We start from the raw sequence: 21,635 nt of genomic DNA, 5'->3' as shown, positions 1-21,635 counted from the left end.
TAAATATCTGAAGCTTTCTGCTACCAGCCTGAACGGCAGCCCCCTCAGCCTACTCTCCTGACCTCGCGCCTGCACTACCCACCTCGCACCTGCACTACCCACATCTCGCTCTTTGTCATGTTCAATTTATATCCTGAGAACTGACCAAATTCCCTCAGGCTTTCCATGATTCTGTCCATCCCCGCCATTGGGTCTGACACATATAACATCAGGTCATCCGCGTATAACGAGACTTTATGTTCCACTCCCTCCCCTGACCAGCCCTTTCCAGTCCCTTGAAGCTCAGAGCAATTGCCAGCAGCTCAATAGCCAGCGCAAACAGCAATGGGGAGAGGGGGCATCCCTGTCTAGTCCCGCGGTGCAGTCTGAAGTAGTCAGATGTTGTCCTGTTCATCCTCACACTAGCCTCTGGGGCCTGATATAGCAGCCTAACCCAATCAATGAATCCCACCCCAAACCCAAAACGTCCCAGAACCTCCCATAAATAGTCCCACTCAACCCGGTCGAAAGCCTTTTCGGCATCCATTGCTACCACTACCTCTGCCTCCCTGCTCTCCAGGGGCATCATAATCACATTGAGCAGCCTCCTTAGATTGGCCACCCGTTGCCTGCCCTTTACGAACCCGGTTTGGTCCTCCGCAATCACGTCCGGTACACAGTCCTCAATTTTAGACGCCAAGATCTTGGCCAGTAACTTACCGTCTGTGTTAATCAAAGAGATCGGCCTATAGGACGCACATGCCTCTGGGTCTTTCTCCTGTTTCAGTATAAGCGAGATAGTGGCCTGCGACATCGTCGGGGGTAAGACCTCTCTGCCTCTTGCCTTGTTGAACACCCTGACCAGCACCGGCCCCACTATCTCGGAGAACATTTTATAAAACTCCACCGGGTATCCGTTCGGCCCCGGGGCTTTACCCGACTGCATGACCTTCAGGCCCCCCAGTACTTCTTCGGTCCTGAACGGGGCCCCCAGCCCATCAACCAACCCCCTACCTACTCTTGGGAAGGTCAGTCCTTCCAAAAAGCACCTCATCCCCTCTGGTCCCGTGGGGGGTTCTGAGGTGTACAGCTTGGTACAGAAGTCCCTAAACATCTTGTTCAGTCCTACCGGGTCCCCCACCAGGTTTCCCTCCCTGTCGACTACCTTTCCTATTTCCCTAGCCGCTTCTCTCTTTCTTAGTTGTTGTGCAAGCATTCTGCTGGCCTTCTCCCCATGCTCGTATATTGTGCCCTTTGCCCTTCTAAGCTACTCTACGGCCTTCCCTATTGTTATGGGTCAGGGCTTAGAGAACCCCAAAGTGTATCATGGAGTTCACCTGACCCACAACTTTTAATAGATTGTGGTATGTTTGAGGGCAAATCAACATCTGACATGTGGGAGGCTTTCAAGTGGCAGTTGAAAGGAATACAGGACCGGCATGTTCCTGTGAGGAAGAAAGATAAATAAGGCAATTTTCGGGAACCTTGGATGACAAGTGATATTGTAGGCCTCATCAAAAAGAAAAAGGAGGCATTTGTCAGGGCTAAAAGGCTGGGAACAGACGAAGCCTGCATGGAATATAAGGAAAGTAGGAAGGAACTTAAGCAAGGAGTCAGGAGGGCTAGAAGGGGTCACGAAAAGTCATTGGCAAATAGGGTTAAGGAAAATCCCAAGGCTTTTTACACGTACATAAAAAGCAAGAGGGTAGCCAGGGAAAGGGTTGGCCCACTGAAGGATAGGCAAGGGAATCTATGTGTGGAGCCAGAGGAAATGGGCGAGGTACTAAATGAATACTTTGCATCAGTATTCACCAAAGAGAAGGAATTGGTAGATGTTGAGTCTGGAGAAGGGGGTGTAGATAGCCTGGGTCACATTGTGATCCAAAAAGACGAGGTGTTGGGTGTCTTAAAAAATATTAAGGTAGATAAGTCCCCAGGGCCTGATGGGATCTACCCCAGAATACTGAAGGAGGCTGGAGAGGAAATTGCTGAGGCCTTGACAGAAATCTTTGGATCCTCGCTGTCTTCAGGGGATGTCCCGGAGGACTGGAGAATAGCCAATGTTGTTCCTCTGTTTAAGAAGGGTAGCAAGGATAATCCCGGGAACTACAGGCCGGTGAGCCTTACTTCAGTGGTAGGGAAATTACTGGAGAGAATTCTTCGAGACAGGATCTACGCCCATTTGGAAGCAAATGGACGTATTAGTGAGAGGCAGCACGGTTTTGTGAAGGGGAGGTCGTGTCTCACTAACTTGATAGAGTTTTTTGAGGAGGTCACTAAGATGATTGATGCAGGTAGGGCAGTAGATGTTGTCTATATGGACTTCAGTAAGGCCTTTGACAAGGTCCCTCATGGTAGACTAGTACAAAAGGTGAAGTCACACGGGATCAGGGGTGAGCTGGCAAGGTGGATACAGAACTGGCTAGGCCATAGAAGGCAGAGAGTAGCAATGGAGGGATGCTTTTCTAATTGGAGGGCTGTGACCAGTGGTGTTCCACAGGGATCAGTGCTGGGACCTTTGCTCTTTGTAGTATATATAAATGATTTGGAGGAAAATGTAACTGGTCTGATTAGTAAGTTTGCAGACGACACAAAGGTTGGTGGAATTGCGGATAGCGATGAGGACTGTCGGAGGATACAGCAGGATTTAGATTGTCTGGAGACTTGGGCGGAGAGATGGCAGATGCAGTTTAATCCGGACAAATGTGAGGTAATGCATTTTGGAAGGTCTAATGCAGGTAGGGAATATACAGTGAATGGTAGAACCCTCAAGAGTATTGAAAGTCAGAGAGATCTAGGAGTACAGGTCCACAGGTCATTGAAAGGGGCAACACAGGTGGAGAAGGTAGTCAAGAAGGCATACGGCATGCTTGCCTTCATTGGCCGGGGCATTGAGTATAAGAATTGGCAAGTCATGTTGCAGCTGTATAGAACCTTAGTTAGGCCACACTTGGAGTATAGTGTTCAATTCTGGTCGCCACACTACCAGAAGGATGTGGAGGCTTTAGAGAGGGTGCAGAAGAGATTTACCAGAATGTTGCCTGGTATGGAGGGCATTAGCTATGAGGAGCGATTGAATAAACTCGGTTTGTTCTCACTGGAACGAAGGAGGTTGAGGGGAGACCTGATAGAGGTATACAAAATTATGAGGGGCATAGACAGAGTGGATAGTCAGAGGCTTTTTCCCAGGGTAGAGGGGTCAATTACTAGGGGGCATAGGTTTAAGGTGAGAGGGGCAAGGTTTAGAGTAGATGTACGAGGCAAGTTTTTTTACGCAGAGGGTAGTGGGTGCCTGGAACTCGCTACCGGAGGAGGTAGTGGAAGCAGGGACGATAGGGACATTTAAGGGGCATCTTGACAAATATATGAATAGGATGGGAATAGAAGGATACGGACCCAGGAAGTGTAGAAGATTGTAATTTAGTCGGGCAGCATGGTCGGCACGGGCTTGGAGGGCCGAAGGGCCTGTTCCTGTGCTGTACATTTCTTTGTTCTTTGTTCTTGTTGTTCTTTGTATGAGCACACGGCCCACTCTACAAGTGTAGTCGTTCAGAAATGGAAAAGTTCTTTTTTAAAGCAAAACAATGTTTATTCTATGAACTCAAGTTAACCTTTTTAAAACAAACAGTGAATATCTTAGCAACCATTAATTCAAATACGCCCCCCGAAGAATACAACACAAAGTATCCTTTAAGCTTTCCTTTTAACATCCATAAGACTTAACAAACCTCCAAACAGGAGCACATCAGGGTTTATATTCAATACTGAAAACATTTATAATTCTGAATTCACCAAATGATTAAGAAATAGTCCTTCATGGCAGAGAGCTCAACAATACAGCTGCTTTTTCTGACTTCAGCTGCAACACACTGAAAAACTAAACCAAAAAGACAGACACACCCAAGTTTTTCTCAAAGTGAAACTAAAAAGCAGAACCAGAGCTCAGCTCCACCCACTCTCTGACATCACTGCAATAACATGAGCAGCTAACCATTTCTTAAAGCAAAATTCGCATGACACTGTAGATAACACCCCAAACTCGGTCTGCAGCCTCTGTCATTTCCTAAGTAACTCTGGCCTCGGGGACTCCGCATAGCTCCTGTCCGTCCGCAAAATTTCCTTAACCAGTCAGTCTGTTTCTGCCCTGTCCATCCTGTCCCTATGGGCTCGGATTGAAATCAGCTTCCCTTTCACCACTGCCTTCAGCGCCTCCGCTGCTGAGGCGCTACTACTCCAGTATCATTTACCTGCAGGTAATTATGCATGCATTTCCTCAGCCTCTCACACACCGCCTCGTCCGCCAGCAGCCCATCTTCCAGCCTCCATTGTGGGCGCTGAAAGCTATCTTTGCAAATCTGCAGATCAACCCAGTGCGGAGCATGGTCCGAGATGGTAATTGCCGAATATTCTGCACCTGTCATCCCTGTCAGCAAGTCCCTGCTCATGATAAAGAAATCGATTCGGGAATACACCTTGTGGACGTGAAAATAGAATGAAAATTCCTTCGCCGACGGCCGACTAAATCTCCATGGGTCAGCTCCCCCCATTTGCTTCATGAACCCTCTCAGATCCTTTGCCATCGCTGGCAACCTACCCGTTTTTGAACACGACCGGTCCAGGCCAGGATCAAGAACTGTGTTAAAGTCCCCACCCATGATCAGTTTGCGTGAGTCCAAGTCAGGGATCTTCCCCAGCAACCTCTTAACAAAATCTACATCATCCCAATTAGGGGCATATACGTTGACCAGGACTACTCTCACCCCCTCGAGCTTACCCCTAACCATAACAAATCTGCCACCCCAGTCCACGACTGTGCCCTCCAACTCAAATTGGACCCGCTTGTTGATCAAGATCGCAACCTCCCTGGTCTTAATGTCGAGCCCTGAATGGAAGACCTGACTAATCCAGGTGTTTATAAATGGGTGTGTATGTAAATATCTGTAGCGAGAGTACCTTTAAGAAATGGGTGTTTATTACTGCAGTGATGTGAGAGAGTGGGTGGAGCTGGGCTGTCTGTCAGCTTTTTACTTTCGTTTTAGGCTGTTTGCTGCAGGGTGTGTTTTAGTTTCGTTTTCAGAGCTGGATAGCTGCAGTCACAGCCAGAAGGTGTATGAATCTCTCTCTGTAATCTAAAGACTGTAAATCGATCCTGGTGATTTAAAACTAATAACAGTAGTGACTTTAACCTGATGTGCTTCTGCTAAAAGGTGTTTTAAGTCGTATGGATGTTAAAAGGAAAGCTTAAAGGATTACTTAGTATCGTATTCTTTGGGGGTTGTATTGGAATTAGTGGTTGCTAAGATGTTCACTGTATGTTTTAAAAAGGTTAACTTAGAGTTCCTAGAATAACCATTGTTTTGCTTTAAAAAATACTTTTACATTTCTGCTGTACCACACCTGTAGAGTGGGCCGTGTGCTCCCCATACCATAATCTATTAAAAGTTGTGGGTCAGGTGCACTTCATGATACACTTTAGGGTTCTCCAAACCCTGGCCCATAACAATGTCCTGTAATGCTACTTGGAGGTCCAGTAATTGATTGAGTGTGCGGTGCTCTGGGACACACTGTGAAGACATGAAAGTCTCCGTCGTTCTTCCATTCTCATTCCTTTCATGGAGTGGCCTGAACTTGGTTTCAACATGATGCCATTCGCTTTAGGGAGTCAGAGAGTCCCAGAAAACAGCATCAAACTCTCTCCTCAGCAACAGTTTCCCCTGCATGCTGCCCAATAGGAAGAGTTCATGCTGCACCAGCTGCCCTCCAACAAATTCGGAGTCCGTCAGAGTGGAGGACATGCCGACCGCTGAGACGAGTCAACTGCGCGGTCAGGAACTCAGCCCATCGGGGCGGAGCATCGAGGGAAGGCCTTCAGGTGACGTCCTGAGGCCGTCCCAACGGCGTGCGGCTCGCTCCTCGACGACGATATTTTGGACGGGGCAGAGCCTGCAAAAGCAGGCGCCGCCCCCGATTCCATCGTAAAAAGGGATTTTCCGCCCAATCGCAGATTGCAAAATCGGCGTCGGAGAACGGAGAATCCGACCCCCTGTGTCTGCGTGGGTCTCACCCCCCACAAACCAAAGATGTGCAGGGTAGATGGATTGGCCACGCTAAATTGCCCTTTAATTGGTAAAAAAAATGAATTGGATACTTTAAATTTATAGGGTAAAACAGAGACCACGAACCTGAACAATTTTTTTTCATCCCTCCTTACTCTCGGATTCAGTCGGAGAGAGATACTGTGCAGTTGGTTTAATTGTTACATAGCTCAGAGCAGCATGAGGTGCAGACAAAGGTTTTACTGTGCCCAGAAGCCACCGCTTCATGAATGTGATCTCAGGCGGGAAAGCCCAACCAAATCTGCTGGGCGCTGGGAATCGAGAATGCCTGCATTAGCCGCAGTAGAGTTTTAGTAATTTCACCATGACATCTCAGAAAGGCACTTCAGGTGCCAAATAAATATCTTGCGCTTGGGAACCAGGCAAAGTTTGTCTGTGTGGTTGCCACCTGTGTCAAAATAGCAGGCAGAAATTTGATTCAGTTTATTGAGTGTTTTCACAATAACAGCAGAAACATTCATGTCCGGGCAATCAATACCGATACAAAGAACAATACATGTCATAACAGAAAGGCTTAATGGAAATAAATAAAATCCCCTGCTGCCAATCGAATGTGTTAGTCACATGGTAGGAGAAATAATCTGACATTAACTGTGCTCCTGGACATGGTGACAAATGCTGAACCTAGTTACCCCCTGTTTCTGCAGCCCAACAGTGGTGGTGGTGGGGTGGGGGTGGAATTCTGTGATTTCTGCTTCTGAGTGTGGAAGAGACACAGGCAGATTGTGCACACATACGCACATAGTGTTGTGTGTGAGAAATGGAGACACTGGGCGGAATTTTAATAATTTTTTGACTATGTGTCACCTCAGGTGGGAAAAGCAGGGCATGACCCACTGGCAGTACTGCCGGCTTTTCCCGCCATATTTTTAAAAAAAAATTTAGACTGCCCAATACATTTTTTCCAATTAAGGGGTAATTTAGCGTGGCCAATTCACCTACCCTGCACATCTTTAGGTTGTGGGGGCAAAACCCACGCACTGGGAAAATGTGCAAACTCCACACGGACAGTGACCCAGAGCCAGGATCGAATCTGAGACCTCGGTGCCGTGAGGCAGCAGTGCTAACCATTGCGCCACCGTGCAGCCCCTTTCCTGACATTTTTTGACACTTAGTCGAAGGGCAGTGCCAGGGGGCATTGCATGGACAAGACCCTCTCCCACTGGGGGCTGGACATACCTGTGCGCCCCTGGAGGGTTCTCTTCACCAGGTCCCCATTTGTCAGGACCTGTTGTTAACCTCGCCGGTGCGAGGGAACGGAGGGTGGGGTGAAATTCTAATGTGTATGTGGGGGGGCGGGGGGCGGGGGGGGGGGGGGGTGCAATACAGCGGGGAAGCCCACTAATGATATTAAAGCGTATGGCAAATGGGTTCACCACCTTTCATACAAAGTATGGGGAAGGGGAGATGTAAGCAACGTGTGTCAAAGTGGGAGAGAGTTCGTTCTTCGATTATATATCCATACCGTTATGTGTCAGGAGGCCTCTGCTGTGGGGTGTGCAGGTGTTCCCAGAATTGTCACACATCCAGATGTGTTGTCGAACATAGGAGCCTCTCATGCCTGTTCCACCATTCAGCTAAATCATGGCTGATCTGCCCACTCAAGAGTTTCCTGCCTTTTGGATATCTACAAAGAGCTTATGGAGTTGGAGGAAACTCAGATAGAGGAGCTAAAGGGCAAGAGGGAAGATGAGCTAGGGGAAGAGATAGAGGCGGGATTGTGAGCGGATGCCTTAGGCAGAGTCAATACATCCTCATCATGTGCCAGGCTCAACCTGATAGGTAGTCCACCAGGCACACATGATGGTGGCCCGGATGAACAAGTTTTTTGGGATAGAGGATAGGTGTGCGAGGTGCGCGGGAGGGCAAGCAAATCATGTCCACATGTTTTGGGCATGCCCGAAGCTTAGAGGATTTTGGCAAGGTTTCGCTGGTGTCATGTCCACGGTACTTAAAACACGGGTGGTGCCGTGTCCAGAGGTGGCGATCTTTGGAGTGTCGGAAAAGCTGGGAGTTCAGGGGGCGAGAGAGGATAATGTTCTGGCCTTTGCCTCCCTGGTAGCCCGGAGACGGATACTGTTAATGTGGAGGGACTCGAAGCCCCCAAAATCAGAGGCCTGGGTTAGCGACATGGCTGGGTTTCTCAGTGTTGAGAAAATAAAGTTCGCCCAAAGAGGGTCAATGTTCGGGTTCGTCCGGAGGTGGCAGCCGTTTGTCGACTTTTTCGGGGAAAATTAAATGTCAGTAGAGGCAGAAATCTAGGGGGAGGGGGAGGGGGAGGGGGCGGGGGCGGTTATGCTTTTTTTTTCTTTGTTGGGGGTGTGAGGAACGTGTCAGGGATGGAAATGTTTTATATACTATGTTTATGTTGTTATTGTTATTATTATAAAAACTATAAATACTCTAATAAAATGTTTTTTTTTATAAAAAAGCGTTTCCTGCCTTTAATCCATATTCCTTGATGCGCTTACGTCATAAAAATCCGACAAAGATTTAAATGCTTCCAGCATCCACAGCTTCTTGGTGGGAGTGAATTTATTACTTTTTGTGTGAAAAATTATTCCCGATTTCATCCCCGAATGACCTGTAATGTTAAGCTTGTGCCCCTTTTTTGCGGTTACCTTGCCAGAGGAAGGTTTCTAATGTATCTATCAGGTGCTTATAATCATTTTAAGCACCTCAATTGGACCACTCCTCAACCTCTTAATGTCAAGGCAGGAATACAAACCACGTTTCTGCACTGTTTCCACAATAAAGGATGCACCGACACACATGCCTCCGTGCCCCACACCACACACTCTAATGATCTTCAGATATTTTTTACTTCTCGGTTATTTTGTTCGGGGTTTTCCGCCTCCAAACAATCATTTCCTGTCATGAAATTTGCAATTCTCTAAAGTGGTCTGTTTAGGATTTGACAATAAGCGGTAACTTTTGACTGACACTCTCCTGTTTTAGCGTGCACCCGTGAGTAACAGAAAAGACAAACAATAAAGTAAATGAGTCAGATTCTGAAACCATGCTTGCTGCCAGAAAGCCCCTTCAGTCGGGAATCCGAAGCGGCGATCAACAAGGCTAATGTCAAAAAACACCCGTTCACGTGTTAATGTCATGCTGGTAGCAGCAGGGTCTGGCCGGGGGGGTGGGGGAATGACAAGAGAAGGGGGCAGACGTGGGTGCTCATAACATCCTCAATTAAAATATTAACTGCCAGGTTTCTGTAATAGATCAGAGGATCATCAGAAATAGGAGCAGGAGTAGACCATTCGGCCCATCGAACCTGCTCTGCCTTTCAATAAGATCACAGCTGATCTGATTGTGGCTTTAACTCCACCTTTCTGCCTGCCCCCATCCACCCCCAATAACCCTTGATTCCATTGTAGTTCAAAAATCTGTCTAAACTCAGCCTTGAATATACTTAATGACCCAGCCTCCACTTATGACTGGGGTCTAGAATTCTAAAGATAAACAAACCTTTCCTCAATGGGATACCCCTTTCTTGTGAACTGTGCCTCTAATGTGTGAACACGGCATGTGGTTACGTCCTTGCCTTCGAATCATACAGTACAGAAGGAGGTCGTTCAGCCTCTCATGCCTGTGGTAGCTCTTTCAAAGAACGATGCAATTTGTCCTCGCATCCTGAATTCTTTTCCTGGCCTGCAAATGTTCCCCCTTCAAGTGCATTTAGTTATCTTTGGGAGTTACAGCTGAATTTGTTTGCACCACTCTTTAAGGCACTACATCCAAATCTTAATAATTAGCTGTTTAAAAGATCCTCTCCTCACATCACCCCTGTTTTTTTCATCAGTTATCTTAAATCTGTGGCCTCTGATTGCGGATCCTATTATTTACAACACTGGAACCCTTCATGGGTGGAATTTTACGGGGCCCACCGGCAGGTTTCTAGGTGGGGTGGGGCACATAGCATGCTGCTCAAGGTCTGCCCATTGCCTGCCCACCTGCCCCAACTTGTCTCCCATTTTAAAAGGGGCTGTGGATGTGTTGAGCTGTCCACCCACCCTTGGGTCTATTGAGGCCACTGAAGTACCTTATCCCACCCCTGCCACTATTTTACCCATGGTAGGAGGAGGCCTATGCTAGGTGGATGGGCCAACACCTTTTCCTGCATGAGCTGGTGTTGAAGGCAGTGATGTGGGGGGTGGAGATCCCTATTCTCGGGTTCCTGTGCCTATCAAAGGTACCCGCCACAGCATCATACCCTCTTTAACCCTCCCCAAAATGGCCTCTGACCGCCCCCGCCAGACTCTACCACCTAGGTCCCTTACCTGGAGTCGAGCTTCCATTAGCTTCTTTGGGGATTGCCTGTAGTTCCAGCAGTGGCCACCGCTTGAAACTGGCACTGTTGGGATTACAGAGCTACTGGCCAATCGGATTGGCTGGCAGCTCTCTAAACGCAGGACCTCCTCTCCAGATGAGGGCAGAAGTCTGGCCCTTAGCCAATTAACACCCCGCTGTGCGTCAAATGGCGATTGGGCAGCCAGTATTGGTGGGATATGTTCCTCGTTGACTCTTCTGAAAAATCCTGTCCCATGCTTTTGAATATTCTTGTTCAATTTCTCCTCCACCTTCTCTGTTGTAAGGAGAACGATCCCAGTTTCTTTAGTTCTCAACATAGCTCAAGTTTCTCAGCCCCAGTTATTTTCGGGTTAATCTTTGCATGTTTGTGATTGATATTTTCAAGAGAACTCTCTCACGTGGGCTAGGAAGAATTGACATCTTTTGTACAGGAATGTCGACATTTCCATGGCAAACCAGTTCTGTCAGTGCCTCACATAATTTAATGATGGATTGGGATGGAATAGTGTGAAGTTAGCATTTTTACTGCTAGTAATTAACTCCTCTGTGTGGTGAATGTATTAAGGCAACCATTCACCACTGTATTGCATTGTACTATGTTGTTGCCCTTGTGGGCTCCACCTATGGACCATTGTATCACATTACACCGCACTGTATCATGTTGGTGCCCTTGTGGGCTCTGCTCCTGGCTCCGCCCCCCTTGGGGGAGGTATATAGATCTGCTGCCCTGCAGGCGGCTCTCAGTGCAGAGCAGTTGCAGGCAGGCACAATTTTAGCTGATTAAAACCACTGTTCACTTCAACTCTCCGTCTCGTGTGAATTGATGGTTGCATCACTCTGTTAATGAGTGTGCTTTCAAGTAGACAAGCACGGAAGCATGAAAATTAAAGATACAGGATGGGAGACTCCTCATATCAGTATTAACTAGAGTGTGACTTGAATCTATTCCCTTCTGATTCATTCCATCATGTTGATCTGAGATTGAATTAGATCTACTCAATACTTTTTGCACAACAGGCATTAATCCACAACATCCTTTCCTCTGATTGCTCTATAGATTTTGGGGTAGAAATTTAAGGATGGCGAGTGATTGGCGCTCAATATCCTGAGAGTCAGCACCTATAGAACATAGTACATACAGTGCAGAAGGAGGCCATTCGGCCCATCGAGTCTGCACCGAACCACTTTAGCCCTCACTTCCACCCTATCCCCTTAACCCAATAACCCCTCATAACCTTTTTGGACACTAAGGGCAATTTATCATGGCCAATCCACCTGACCTGCACGTCTTTGGACTGTGGGAGAAAACCGGAGCACCTGGAGGAAACCCTCGCAGACACGGGGAGAACGTGCAGACTCCACACAGAGTCTGACTCTCCATTCCTGCCCAAGGGAGCACAGCCAGTGGCTTTTGAACTCCCACTATCATTTAATGTTCACTTAAGTGTGGATTGGCAGTGGGCGGCGGGACGTCTGTCCATCCTTGGAAGGAAGTCCTGCTCGCGAGAGCTTGATTGGCCAATGGCTCCTCAACCCAGCCAAGCACAGTGCTGCAGTGGCCAGAAGCGGTACTGCAACACATTTGTTCATGGGATGTGGGCGTGGCTGACTGGCCCAGCACTTATTGCCCATCCCTGAGCGCATTTAAGTGTCAGACACATTGCTGTGAATCTGGAATCACATGTAGAGGCCAGACCAGGTAAGGATGACAGATTTACTTCCCGAAAGGACATTAGTAAACTAGATGGGGTTTTATGACAATTGACAATGGTTTCATGGTCATCTTTAGACTTTTAATTCCAGACTTTAACATTTTTTTAAAATTTCATCATCTGCCATGGCGAGATTCAAACCCAGGTCCCCAGAGCATGACTCTGCATCTCTGGATTACTAGACCAGCAACAATACCACTAGGCTACTGCCTCCCCATGGCCACTAAATCCTGGGACCTTTGGATCCTGCCGATCATGGGGTGGGAGGGCATAGGACGCCCGGGGGTGCGGGGGGGGGGGGGGGTGTTGAGAGGGGGTGATTGCGGTGTCCGGGTAGGCCAGGCAGGTGGGGGTGGGGGTGGGAGGGTCTACCCCTACCCCTCCATTCATGCCCAAGGGAGTGCAGCGATTTACCAGACTGATTCCTTGGATGGTGGGACTGTCAAAAAGGCGAGACTAAGTCAGGTAGGATTATATTCATTGGATTTTTGAAGAGTGAGAGGGGATCTCATTGAAACTTACAAAATTCTAACAGAATTAGACAGGGTAGATTCAGAAAGAATGTTTCCGATGGTGGGAGAGTCCAGAACTAGTGGTCACAGTTTGAGGATAAGGACCTTTTTAGGACTGAGGTGAGGAGAAATGTCTTCACCCAGAGAATGGTGAATCTGTGGAATTCACTACCACAGAAAATAGTTGAAGCCAAAACGACGTGCCATTACTTAAAAAAAATATATATATTTAAGTACTCAATTATTTTTTCCAATTAAGAGGCAAGTTAGGATGGCCAATCCACCTACCCTGCACATCTTCGGCTTGTGGGGGTGAAACCCACGCAGACACAGACAGAATGTGCATACTCCACACAAACCGTGACCCAGGGCTGGGATCGGACCCGGGTCCTCAGTGTCGTAGACAGCAGTGCTAACCACTGCACCACCGTGCTGCCCACGATGTGTAATTTCAAGAAGGAATTGGATATAGCTCTTGGGGCTAAAGGAATCAAGGGATATGGGGGCGGGGGGGGGGGGGGGGGGGGGGTAGGTGGGATCAGGATATTGAATTGGATGATCAGCCACGATCATAATGAATGGCAGAACAGGCTTGAAGGACCGAATGGCCTCCTCTTGCTTGTACTTTCTATGGATGTTTCCATGTATGAAATGAGGAAAAGTGTAAATGTCACTTTCCCACCCTTTCTGCATCCACTCCCGCCAGCCTAAAAATTGAGGATGGGCGGGAAAAGGCCCTTAAGTGGCCATCCATTTAAGGGCCTTAATAGGAGACTGAACTGGTTTCCTGCCCGAAGCCCTACCTGCCCAAAGGTGAAATTGTGCCTGGGTTTCAGCGGGCAGAATTCTGGGGGCGAATCCCGTCCATTTAATTTTACACTTCTCCCCACTAACCCCGCCCACCTCAGAACCTGCCTTATGGGGAGCATAAATTTCTATCATTGGAGATTTACAGAGAAGTGTGAGGTGATGTATTTGGCAGAAGCATCAGGAGAGGCAGCATTGACTTAATGGCACAGTTCTGATGAGTGCCCAGAGGCAGATGTGCTTTGAAGGCATTTATGTTCAAAGATCTTTGAATATGGCAGGACATATTGAGAATAATTAGTGAAGCATGTGCGATCTTGACACTTCAGAAATAGTGGTATTGAGAACAAAAGCAGGGAAGTAATGCTGAACCTTTATAAACACTGGTTAGGTCACAACTAGAGTATTGCATCCAATTCTGGTCACCTCACTTTAGGAAAATTGTGAGGGCCCAAGGGTATCATCAGACTTGCCAGAATGATCCAGGGATGAGGGGTTTTATCTAAAAGGCTAGGTTGGAGAAGCTGGGCTTATTCTCCTTGGAGCAAAGCAGATTGAGGGTAGGTTTGTTAAGTGGTGTGCAGGATTATGGCGATTTAGGTGAGATAGACCAAAGGGAAGCTTTTCCTATTAGCTGATGGTGCAAGGCGTAGGGGTCAGAGATTTAAAGTTTTGGGCAGGGATACAGGAAGGATGGGAGGAAAAACTTTTTCACGCAGTGTGTCATAATGACCGGAAACACTGCCTACAATGGTGCGGGAAGCAGAGACTGCCATTGACTTTAAAAGGAAATTGGATGAGAATTGAGAGAAATAGACTTGCTTGGCTACAGGGATAGAATGGAGGAATGGGGGTGACTGGATTGATCCACAGAGAGACAGCATGGATTCAAAGGGACTCCTGAGAATTATCTCTCATCAAATAATCTGTCCTTGTCCAAAATTCTCATTGTTTAGATCTGCCTACGCAACGGTGGAAGAGCTGGCAATGTTTACAATAAATAATTAGGAACATCAAACGGTGTAAAGCATTTCCGGCCAGGTTTCTACTAGCACATGCAAAAGCACAATGGACTCTCCTTTAATATTACATAATATAAATTTATCAACAGGAGGAATCTGCATCAAAATGTGACAGTTGCATTGCTGGAACCCTCTGAGTAATGAACTTTAGTCATCGATTCTGAACGCGGGTGTTTGTTATAAGTTTGACCTGTGCAAAGTATCTATCAGGGAGGTATTGATCCACTTGTTATGGACAAAGGTGCAAATGCTGCGAGCCTAATAGGAATGACCCAACCTGTGTCATTAAAGTCACCATAAACTAATGTGCTGCTATGCTTAACGAATAGTAATGTGATTGCTCATTTTTAAAAATAATGCTCAACGAAACAGAGGCAAACATGGTGGTGAACAATCAGATAACCATCTTCGACTTTCCTAGTGATATAGGGATGAGATATATTTTTGTTTTCCACTGCACCATTCAGAATTCGCAAGGGTCCAGCCTCAGCAGCACTTTTGTTTCCGAACATTTTTTTGTTTTGCCTTCTTTGTCTTGCACTGCCATCTGTTCTTTCATCAAATCGCTTGTCCCCTGGCATCTCTTTTATCTCCCCTCAGCTTCTTTTCTCCTGGCTCCGTTCCTCTTTATCATCTGTTGGTCTACCACATCGCCTGTTTCTGACCAATGTTTGACCCTACCCTCCCTCACTCCAAGGATGCTCGCCTGACTGTTGAGTGTTGACAGTACTTCCTTTTCCCTCTTCCCCAGTTCTGCTTCGGATTTCCAGCATCTGCGGGATTTTGCTTATTGTAACTTTTCTTCCTGATCCTCGGCCTGGTCACTGGTGCTCAGAATGGAAAGCTGTAGTTGAGTCCCACTTTCTTCTCTTATCGGCAATTTGCTAACACTATGGAGTCCGTTTGTCGCTGAGAATGACATTGTTTGGCGATTCAGTAATCTTAATAATCTTAACCCATGTTGGATCCTTTCACCTTTTCTAGTCAGCAGTCGGGCTTTTCACAGTAACTTCATTTGAAGCCTACTTGTGACAATAAGCGATTTTCATTTCATTTCATTTTGTGTGAACTGTTAACCATTGAGATTATGTAAATGGTTACAAATGCTTAACGTCTACAATAAACCTCCTTATTTATCGGCACTTCTTGCATGTCTGCTCATCCATATGTCATAATCTTGCACGTGTTGGTTTATTTGTAGTTTCTGATTTTTGCTCCCCTAAACTCTCTCTAAAACTGCTGCGTGGATTCTGTTTCCAGACTGGACTGATGGTGGCTTGTTACCAGGGGTTCATGGACATTGTTTTCCTCTTGGCTGAGTGCCCTCACCTTGATATCAACTGGCAAGACAAAGAGGGAAATACAGCTCTGATTATTGCAGTGCAAGCAGGTAAGAACTGGAATTTCCAGCACATTTATTATGTCGAGCACACTCTGTCACTGGTGCTTCTGCCTCACCCCTCCATTTACAATTTATTTTCCACCTTGCGTCTCCCCAGCAGGTGAGGTGGGAGAAGGCCTCACAGCCTATTTGCATAACCTCTTCCAGTGTAATCCCATATTTCAGTTGGCTGAATGAAGTGTGTGAAAGAGGATTTCCCTCCTGCTTTGTTTTGCATTTGGCGGTGGCTCTACCATTTGCACACATCTAAGATGGCTGTCTCCAGTCCCAAAATGCAACTGGTCTGCTGCCTCCAAATGGCCTCAGTTCCTCCTCCTAAATTATTCATCTGTTTGATTGTGATGACATCCAATTACGATTGGAGAAACTTGTGGTAAACTACGTATTGAATTATCATAGAATTTACAGTGCAGAAGGAGGCCATTCAGCCCATCGAGTCTGCACCGGCTCTTGGAAAGAGCACCCTACCCAAGGTCAACACCTCCACCCTATCGCCATAACCCAGTAACCCCACCCAACACTAAGGGCAATTTTGGACACTAAGGGCAATTTATCATGGCCAATCCACCTAACCTGCGCACACCTTTGGACTGTGGGAGGAAACCGGAGCACCCGGAGGAAACCCACGCACACACGGGGAGGATGTGCAGACTCCGCACAGACAGTGACCCAAGCCGGAATCGAACCTGGGACCCTGGAGCTGTGAAGCAATTGTGCTATCCACAATGCTACCGTGCTGCCCCTAAATATTCACTGTGCTGTATTGTACATGCCTGGGCTTGTACAGTCTGGCTCCGCCTGTGGCTCCTCCCCTCGGGACTTCTGTATACAAGTGGCAAGTCTCCGCCTCCGGACCCAGTTCGGGTCCAGAGGCAGGAGACTTGCTGTTTAGTGCATTAAAGCCTCAGTTACGTTTATCACTCGTTGTCTATTATTGTGGTGTATCAATTTAATACACTAAACTTCTAAAGATGGGCTCTTCACTCAAGATGAACTCCTCACGGGTGAGCCCAAGAGTCTTTAACCTCATCAGGGACGCCCCCTCGTACGCGGAGGCAATAATGCTGCTAAAAGGACATTACGTGAAATCCGTTAACCAGGTATATGCTACGCACCTCCTCGCCACGAGACGCCAACGCCCTGGGGAATCACTTGCGGAATTCCTGTATGTCTTGCGCATCCTCTGCCGGAACTGCGACTGCCGGGCGATATCGGCTACCCAGCACGTGGAGCTGCTGATCAGGGACGCCTATGTCGTGGGCATGCACTCGAACTATATCCGCCAGCGCTTATTAGAAGGGAGGACACTCGGCCTCCCAGAGACAGTATAACTCTCCAACTCATTGGAAGTGGCCTCCCAGAACATGGGGGCCTACACCTCCGACCGCGCGGCACCCTCGTGGGGCTCGTGGGCGCAGCCATCAATGGACCCGGGTGCGACGCAAGCTTGCGCTGTGCAGCGGCCCGCCAATGCCGGAGGCCCGAAGTGCTACTTCTGCGGCCAGGGTAATCACCCCCGACAACGCTGTCTGACAACGCGACCTGTAGCAGCTGTGGGAAGAAGGGCCACTTCGCAAAAGCCTGCCAGGCCTGACCCCCCCCCCCCCCCCCCCCCCAAATCTTCTAGGCCCAGCAGCGCTGCCTGCTGCCTGTCGGGGCCACCCCCAGCTGCCGCGCAGCCACCCACCATGTGGAACCAGTGGGCGCCGCCATCTTTAATTTTGGCCGACACGTGCGACCCGCGGGGGCTGCCATCTTGGACGCCATCTTATACCCCACCCGCCACGTGCGACCCATGGGGGCCGCTTTCTTGAACGCCATCTTGGGACCATTCCGCAGCCTCCTGGGAGCCCTGCTCACCCGACCGTACGCTGGCCGCCGCCACCTCCAACTGACCTACCGACCGCCTTCCGACACTCGCCTCCGTCACACTGGACCAGTCCTGGCTGCACCACCTTACGAAGTCCACGATGACAGTACGGATCAATGGACACGAGACTGCCTGCCTTTTCGACTCCGGGAGCACGGACAGCTTCATACACCCAGATATGGGAAGGCGCTGCTCCCTCCCCATCCTACCTGTGACGCAGAAAATCTCCCTGGCCTTCGGATCCCACGCTGTGGAGATCCGGGGGTACTGTGTTGCGACCCTCACTGTGCAAGGCGTAGAGTACACCAACTTTAGGCTCTACATCCTCCCCCATCTCTGCGCTGCCCTATTACTGGGGCATGACTTACAGTGCCATCCCCAGAGCCTTACCCTAAAGTTTAACGGACCCCTGCACCCCCTCACCGTTTGTAACCTTGCGACCCTTAAGGTCGCCCCACCCTCCTTTGCAAACCTCACCCCGGACTGTAAGCCCGCCGCTACCAGAAGCAGACACTACAGTGCCCAGGACAGGGCCTTCATCAGTTCAGAGGTCCAGCGACTCCTGCGAAACGGGATCATTGAGGCTAGTAACAGCCCCTGGAGAGCCCAAGTGGTGGTCGTCAAGACTGGGGAGAAGCACCGGATGGTCATCGATTATAGCCAGACCATCAACTGGTACACGCAGCTCGATGTGTACCCCTCCCCCGCATATCTGACATGGTCAATCAGATTGCGCAGTATCGAGTCTTCTCCACAGTCGACTTGAAGTCTGCGACCACCAGCTCCCTATCCGCCCGGAGGACCACCAATACACTGCCTTCGAGGCAGACGGCTGCCTCTATCACTTCCTTCGGCGTCACCAACGGGGTCTCGGTCTTCCAAAGGCAAATGGACTGAATGGTTGACAAGTACGGGCTGCGGGCCATGTTCCCTTCCCTAGACAACGCCGCCATCTGCGGCCGTGACCAGCAGGACCATGACGAGAACTTCCGGTGCTTCCTCCACACCTCAACTCCTGAACCTAACTTATAATCAAGAGAAATGGTCTTTCGCACATCCCGCCTGGCCATCCTCGGCTACGTCCTGAAACACGGCGTCCTAGGGCCCGACCCCGACCGCATTGGCCCCCTCCTGGAACTCCCCACTGCCCCAAGGCCCAGAAGAGATGCCTGGGGTTACTATGCCCAGTGGGTCCCCAACTACGCGGACAAGGCCCACCCACTGATCAAGTTCACCACGTTTCCCTGGCGTCTGAGGCCCGACTGGCCTTCGATCGCATCAAAGCAGACATCGCCAAAGCCGTGATGCACGCTATGGACGAGTCCATCCCTTTCCTAGTGGAGAGCGATGCGTCGGACTTTGCTCTGGCCGCTACACTCAACCAGGCAGGCAGGCCCGTGGCTTTCTTCTCCCGTACCGTCCATGCCTCTGAAATTTGACACTCCTCCTTCGAAAAGGAGGCCCAAGCCATAGTAGAAGCTGTGAGACATTGGAGGCATTACCTGGCCGGCAGGCGATTCACTCTCCTCACTGACCAATGGTCGGTTGCCTTCATGTTTGACAATACACAGCGGGGCAAAATCAAGAACGACAAGATCCTGATGTGGAGGATCGAGCTCTCCACCTCCAGCTATGACATCTTTGATCGGCCCGAGAAGCTCAATGAGCCCACAGATGCCCTCTCCCGCGGTACATGTGCCAGCGCACAAGTAGACCGACTCAGGGCCCTCCACAACGACCTCTGTCACCTGGGGGTCACCCGCTTTTTCCACTTTATCAAGGCTCGCAATCTGCCCTACTCCATCGATCAGGTCAGGTCCCTGACCAGGGACTGCCAGGTCAGCGCAGAGTGCAAATCGCACTTCTATCAGCCAGACAGAGCACATTTAGTAAAGGCCCTCCGCCCTTTGCAGCGCCTCAGCATGGACTTCAAAGGGCCCCTCCCCTCCACTGACCGTAACGTGTACTTCCTCAACATCGTTGACGAGTACTCCAGATTCCCCTTCGCCATCCCCTGCTCTGACATGACCTCTGCCTCCGTTATCAAGGCCCTGCAGAGCCTTTTCACCCTGTTCGGGTTCCCTGCCTATATCCGTAGTGATCGGGGCTCCTCCTTTATGAGCGACTAGTTGCGTCAGTTCCTGCTCAGCAAAGGCATCGTCTCCAGCAGGACGACCAGCTATAACCCCCGGGGAAACGGACAGGTGGAGAGGAAGAATGCGACGGTTTGGAAGGCCGTCCTCCTGGCCCTACGGTCGAAAAGTCTCCCAGTCTCCCGCTGGCAGGAGGTCCACCCCGATGCGCTTCAATCCATCCGGTCGCTTCTACGTACGGCCACTAACCAGACTCCTCATGAGCAGATGTTTGCCATCCCCAGGAAGTCCACCTCCGGGGCCTTGCTTCCGTCCTGGCTGACAGTCCCGGGGCCCGTCCTTCTCCACAAGCATGTGAGGAGCCATAAAACCGACCCCCTCATCGAGAAGGTCCTGCTGCTCCATGCCAATCCACAATATGCCTACGTAACACACCAGGACAGGCGGCAGGACACGGTCTCCCTTCGGGATTTGGCTCCTGCCGGCTCCCCGGCGACATTCCCCACCACACCCCACACTACACCGTCTCCCCCCATCTCCCTCACGAATTGACTCCCGCAGACCCACCGAGGACAAGCACCGCCCCCCCCCCCTTCGCCGACTCAACATCTGGGTGAAGAAGATGACAACATGCTCCCAGACGTGCGGGTCTCAACGCCGGTGCCAACACCACAGCCGGGACTGAGGTGGTCACTGCGGAAGGTCAAGGCCCCCGACACACTTGACCTTTAAGACCACTTCACCCCTGCCAAACATTTTTTTAAACAGGGGGTGAATGTGGTAAATCACGTATTGTATTATATTCACTGTGCTGTATTGTACATGCTTGGGCTTGTACAGGCTGGCTCCGCCTGTGGCTGATCCCCTCGGGGCTTCTGTATAAAAGTGGCGAGTCTCCACCTCCGGACCCAGTTCGGGTCCAGAGGAAGGAGGCTTGCTATTTAGTGTATTAAAGCCTCAGTTACGTTCATCACTCGTCGTCTATTATTGAGTGTGTATCAAAACTAAACTGTTTTTTTTATTATTCCCATGAAATCTTGACATGGAGGAAAAAGAAATGATCACCCCGAACCATTTTAATACTTTTTAAAAATGGGCATGCCTTGGGAAAACCACATTTAAGGCTGCTCCTCTCTGACGCTATTTTGGCTCAACAGTGTGAAAGCTTTCTGAACATCGAGGCAAATATTGGTTACCATGTCCACACTACCCATCTGGCTTTAGATTGCTCGGCAGGATAACAAAGCCAGTTCCTCATGCGCTCTGAAATGTAAAATAGTAATTCAACCAAAGGGTGGGTCACTGCACTGCACCCACAGCAACAAAGAGAAATTTATGAAAGACTTCAGCACTCGACAGGAAGAGAAATAGTCTTGACACGCAACCAAAAGCCTTTGTATTAGAAGCTTTGAGCTAAAATTATTAATTGGAGCAGCAGTCAATGCACTGAAGCCCAATGGCTCTGTCTCTTGTGGTGTCCTGCGATGATGGAGGTGGGCCATGATCAATGATTCTTTATATCAGTTCTAATGATTTATTCAAGCAAGTGCACTTGTTTATAATTAATGCTGAACAGGTCGGAGAATGGATATGGCATGTTTGTGTACTGGGGGTGACCTGGTTGTAACAAGCTGAGTAGAGGAGAGGTCATTCCTCAGTGCTCACACGCTCTCCTATACTCAGCTTGTGACAACCAGGTCACCCCCACACACTGAGCGCCAGTTTGTGCTGTTTTGTGTCACCACTCTTCATTGTTCATAGCTGGGAAGGCAATGGCATAGTGATATTGTCACTAGACTGGTAAT

General features: G+C 49.1%; 1 protein-coding gene across 1 annotated transcript in view; it reads left to right on the top strand.

The window, feature by feature from the left end:
• Positions 1-21,635, top strand: part of LOC140425474 (ankyrin repeat domain-containing protein 33B-like) — a 61,507-nt gene that overhangs the window by 7,685 nt on the left and 32,187 nt on the right. Inside the window, exon 2 of the mRNA XM_072509788.1 lies at positions 15,726-15,855. Coding sequence (XP_072365889.1) covers positions 15,726-15,855 — 130 coding nt within the window. The remainder of the gene's footprint in view (positions 1-15,725; positions 15,856-21,635) is intronic.

Source organism: Scyliorhinus torazame, chromosome 6 (assembly GCF_047496885.1).
Source record: "Scyliorhinus torazame isolate Kashiwa2021f chromosome 6, sScyTor2.1, whole genome shotgun sequence".
Classification (NCBI taxonomy): Eukaryota; Metazoa; Chordata; class Chondrichthyes; order Carcharhiniformes; family Scyliorhinidae; genus Scyliorhinus; species Scyliorhinus torazame.
The sequence above is the reverse complement of the archived record's forward strand: the minus strand, read 5'-3'. Positions and strand labels throughout refer to the sequence as shown.